Source organism: Bos javanicus, chromosome 5 (assembly GCF_032452875.1).
Source record: "Bos javanicus breed banteng chromosome 5, ARS-OSU_banteng_1.0, whole genome shotgun sequence".
NCBI classification, from domain to species: Eukaryota; Metazoa; Chordata; class Mammalia; order Artiodactyla; family Bovidae; genus Bos; species Bos javanicus.
Genome location: NC_083872.1, coordinates 101,835,383 through 101,840,074, shown reverse-complemented (window position 1 = coordinate 101,840,074; position 4,692 = coordinate 101,835,383). Strand labels below are relative to the sequence as shown.

Below are 4,692 nucleotides of genomic sequence, written 5' to 3'. Positions count from 1 at the left end.
TTCTCTGACCAGAGATTGGACCTGAGGACTTGCCAGTAAGAGAAGGGAGTCCTAACCACTGGATTCCCAAGGAATTCCTGAGGCCATACCTCTTATACCTTGTTTGTGAGAGTCCAAACTACTTATAGGTGTAGAAACACATTCAAACTATCTTATAAGTAAATGATTGAATTTTTCATTTCCTAGAATGTCTTTAAGTTGAAAAAAAAGACATTAAAGTTATTGAATTTGTAACTTGAATTTCATTGTTCTGATTTTGAATCGCATCATGAATCGCAGCACGCCAGGCCTCCCTGTCCATCACCAACTCCCGGAGTTCACCCAGACTCACGTCCATCGAGTCAGTGATGCCATCCAGCATCTCATCCTCTGTCATCCCCTTCTCCTCCTGCCCCCAATCCCTCCCAGCATCAGAGTCTTTTTCAATGAGTCAACTCTTCGCATGAGGTGGCCAAAGTACTGGAGTTTCAGCTTTAGCATCATTCCTTCCAAAGAACACCCAGGGCTGATCTCCTTCAGAATGGACTGGTTGGGTCTCCTTGCAGTCCAAGGGACTCTCAAGAGTCTTCTCCAACACCACAGCTCAAAAGCATCAATTCTTTGGCACTCAGCCTTCTTCACAGTCCAACTCTCACATCCATACGTGACCACAGGAAAAACCATAGCCTTGACTAGACGAACCTTTGTTGGCAAAGTAATGTCTCTGCTTTTGAATATGCTATCTAGGTTGGTCATAACTTTCCTTCCAAGGAGTAAGCGTCTTTTAATTTCATGGCTGCAGTCACTATCTGTAGTGATTTTGGAGCCCAGAAAAATAAAGTCTGACACTGCTTCCACTGTTTCCCCATCTAGTTCCCAAGAAGTGATGGGACCAGATGCCATGATCTTCGTTTTCTGAATGTTGAGCTTTAAGCCAACTTTTTCACTCTCCACTTTCACTTTCATCAAGAGGCTTTTTAGTTCCTCTTCACTTTCTGCCATAAGGGTGGTGTCATCCGCATATCTGAGGTTATTGATATTTCTCCTGGCAATCTTGATTCCAGCTTGTGTTCCTTCCAGTCCAGCGTTTCTCATGATGTACTCTGCATGTAAGTTAAATAAACAGGTTGACAATATACAGCCTTGACGGACTCCTTTTCCTATATGGAACCAGTCTGTTGTTCCATGTCCAGTTCTAACTGTTGCTTCCTGACCTGCATACAAATTTCTCAAGAGGCAGATCAGGTGGTCTGGTATTCCCATCTCTTTCAGAATTTTCCACAGTTTGTGATCCACACAGTCAAAGGCTTTGGCATAGTCAATAAAGCAGAAATAGATGCTTTTCTGGAACTCTCTTGCTTTTTCCATGATCCAGCGGATGTTCGCAATTTGATCTCTGGTTCCTCTGCCTTTTCCAGCTTGAACATCAGGAAGTTCACGGTTCACATATTGCTGAAGCCTGGCTTGGAGAATTTTGAGCATTACTTTACTAGTGTGTGAGATGAGTGCAATTGTGCGGTAGTTTGAGCATTCTTTGGCATTGCCTTTCTTTGGGATTGGAATGAAAACTGACCTTTTCCAGTCCTGTGGCCACTGCTGAGTTTTCCAAATTTGCTGGCATATTGAGGGCAGCACTTTCACAGCATCATCTTTCAGGATTTGGAATAGCTCAACTGGAATTCCATCACCTCCACTAGCTTTGTTCGTAGTGATGCTTTCTAAGGCCCACTTGACTTCACATTAAGAATAAATTAAGTATTACTTATGATATACATGTTGCCAAGTAATAATGCTTATGACAAAAATCAACAGGTAAAGAATGTAAAGTACAAAGAATTTGTATCACTAAAATTTCGATGATCACTATCCCAGCACAGGACTGGTCAAAATGACTCTAATTTCCATGTATTCGAAAGCATTGTTTTCCCACATTATCTTTCCAGTTATCAAATAGAGTCATATAATTGTCTTCTGATAATTCACAATAGAGATGGTAAATGCTTCCTTGAAAATCTTTGTTTACCTGCCTGGAGACTTGAGTGTTTGGGTGCATTTGTGGGTTCAATGACACATGCTCAGTTTTACATGTAGAGCTTCTGATGCTGGTGGTGGACTTACATTTAATCCTTCCTCTTGAATCTGGGGTGACAGTATTTCTTGAAAACTTGGAAAGTTGTTTGACTTTTTATTTGTTATTTATTTTTTGGACCCAAGTGCTTTATTTACACAGCAGAAAGCCAACACCAGAATGTACACTTTCCAACTGTAGAAAGACTTTTATTTGTTCTTGGAAAATTAAAGCAATTACAATAATATGAAGTCAACAATCAGGTCTTGTGAAAAAAGCTAAGTTAACTTTGTTAAGACTGCTAACATTTCTTTTTTTTTTTTTACAGAAATTCTCCACCTCCTCCCATCAGAACCCATTTCCAAGGTGTTGACTGGGGGTCTCTTCACCAGTAGCTTCTGCAAAAGGATTCTCCACAGTAGGTCTGCTGGAATGTTCTGCTGTGGGTTTGGTGTTGCTCTGACTCAGTCCAGCAGCATGAAGTTAGACTGGCAGTGAGCTATGAACTCTGTCACAGGGTCATGTTCACCCGCCCTTTTCAGGGTGCTGGCAATGCTGTCGTTTTCCAGGATGGGCAGGAAAAGCTGCACAAAGTCAGAGGTGTAGGGAGGGATGATCATATCCAGCACCTCGGACACAAAGTAGCGGATGAGAGACAGGTCGGTGTCCAGCTTCTCCAGACACCTGCGGATGTAGGCGACCACAGGGAGCACATGGCCGCAACTCAGCAGGTGCACCATCCTGTTCAGGAGGATCTTCTTCACCTTAAGCTGCTTCATGGCATCTAGCTCGGGGTATTCAGTCTCCAAGAGCTTGATCAGTAGCTGCAAGACATGGGGGTGCAGGAGGGGATGGTAGGTGCTGACCTCGTCTAGCAGGGCCAGGGGCACTGGAGTGGGGTGGGTGTGCTGCTCGAAGAACTTGGGCTTTGACACGGTCCCGTCCACCCACGTCAGCACACCCACTGCCACCACTGGAAATCTGATGCACCTATAGAGGGTGCCCAGCTCGGCCAGGAGCTCGCTTGCTCCTGTGTTCTCAGCACAGCACAAATTGTGAACAGTTTCAATAGCCTTCGTTGTTGCCTTCAGCTCATCTTGATTGATGCTCAGGCGTTTGTTCTTCTTCCAGATCTCCACCACGCTGGCCGCGTAGGCTAAGAGATGGATATACTTGTGCTTGTGGTCTGGGTTGATCCTGGCCCCAGGTTTAAAGAGCGATTGCATGAACAGGTCCAGGAAGGCTGGCACCCGGATGAGCTCGACAGGAGGCGGGTCCCTGCTGGTAACAAACAGGTTGTAGAGGACGGTGATGTCGGCTGGATTCAGGGCCTGCTTGGACAGCATGGCCCCCAGGGCCTGGCACAGCCGGGGGTAGGAGGCAGCTCTTCCCAGGGCAAGCGGGATGCGACTGGCATCGTGGCCACTCTCCTGGGCGAAGCGCTGGACCTCCTGTGCGACCCTGCGCACTGCCCCGCCCCGCTGGCCTTCCTGGGCCAGCACGGCCATCAGGACCTGAGCCAGCAGGTATGTATGCTCGCCGTGGCACACCATCTTAGCAAACTGAGGCAGGTTTTCTGCAAGGTTGGCTTCTCCTCCATCCAAAATGGTAGCTAGAGAGCTCCCGAGAACTCTAGAGAACACTTCCAGCTGCTGGCAGGCTGCCACCACGCCAGTGATCTCGCCTTGGTATCCTGCATCGGAAATGAGCTTGACCGTGAATTTCAGCATCAGACAGTCTGGGTGCACTTCCATCAGCTGGTAAACAAGATCCCTCCAGGTGGGATGTGCAATCATTTGTTCCAGCCAGGCGGGGGTTGCCCTTTCGTTTGTAAAGATAGAATCTGCTTTGCGGGGGTCGAAGTGTTGCATCACTAAGTTCTTCAAGTGGTTTTCCACTGTTTCCTGAATCTGCACTGGTTCCACCCCGGTCTGAATGAGCCACTGGGCCAGCAGGTTGATGGTCTGGGCCACAGCTGTGTAGTTGTCTGATAAGAGGCGGATCACCTCCTCTGGAGACCCTCCTGCCTGGAAATATCTCATCAAAGTGTTGAAGACAGAGGGCTCCATGATATAATCTGGGGTAGAAAATTTCTGCAGGCATTCTTGCTGGACCTGGGCATCTTCTTCTCCCAGCACACCATCTTCTGGCTGCTGGTCACCCCACTCGGCAGGGCTCCCAAAGTCATCCTGGTCCATGTCCATGGTGGCGCCAGGCATGGCCCCCACTGGACTCTTCCGAAGCTGCCTGTTTAGGAAGGGATAACAGGATTATGGTCACCTCTCTCTTCTTTTCAAGGCTGTGGTATGTAAAACTGATGTTTCTTTTTCAAAAATATGTATTAGTTTTATTTATTTGGCTGTACAGGGTCTTAGTTGGGGCATGCAGGACCTAGTTCCCTCACCAGGTAATGAACCCTGGCCCCCTGAGTTGGGAGCACAGAGTCTTAGCCACTGGACCATCACGGAGTTACCAAATGGATGTTTCTTGATAGGAATATGAATTTACTGATTAGATCATAGGAGGGCAAGTTTCTTCTGTCTACTCTTGGAATTGCAGTCTGATGTTCCAGACTGCATTGGCCAGTTTCATTGGCCAGTTGAGATGCTTCTCTATAATGATCACGTGTTAAATTTATACTCCGA

General features: G+C 46.8%; 1 protein-coding gene across 1 annotated transcript; it reads right to left on the bottom strand.

The window, feature by feature from the left end:
• Positions 1-2,495: 2,495 nt before the first annotated feature.
• On the bottom strand, positions 2,496-4,318 carry LOC133248956 (negative elongation factor C/D-like). Its single transcript, XM_061419213.1, has one exon. The coding sequence runs from the start codon at positions 4,264-4,266 to the stop codon at positions 2,512-2,514; it is 1,755 nt and encodes a 584-aa protein (XP_061275197.1). The 5' UTR covers positions 4,267-4,318; the 3' UTR covers positions 2,496-2,511.
• Positions 4,319-4,692: the final 374 nt, after the last annotated feature.

Bases quoted from the DNA above. Each gene is read 5' to 3' on its own strand.
- LOC133248956 (XM_061419213.1), bottom strand. From the start codon at position 4,266: ATGCCTGGCGCCACCATGGACATGGACCAGGATGACTTTGGGAGCCCT.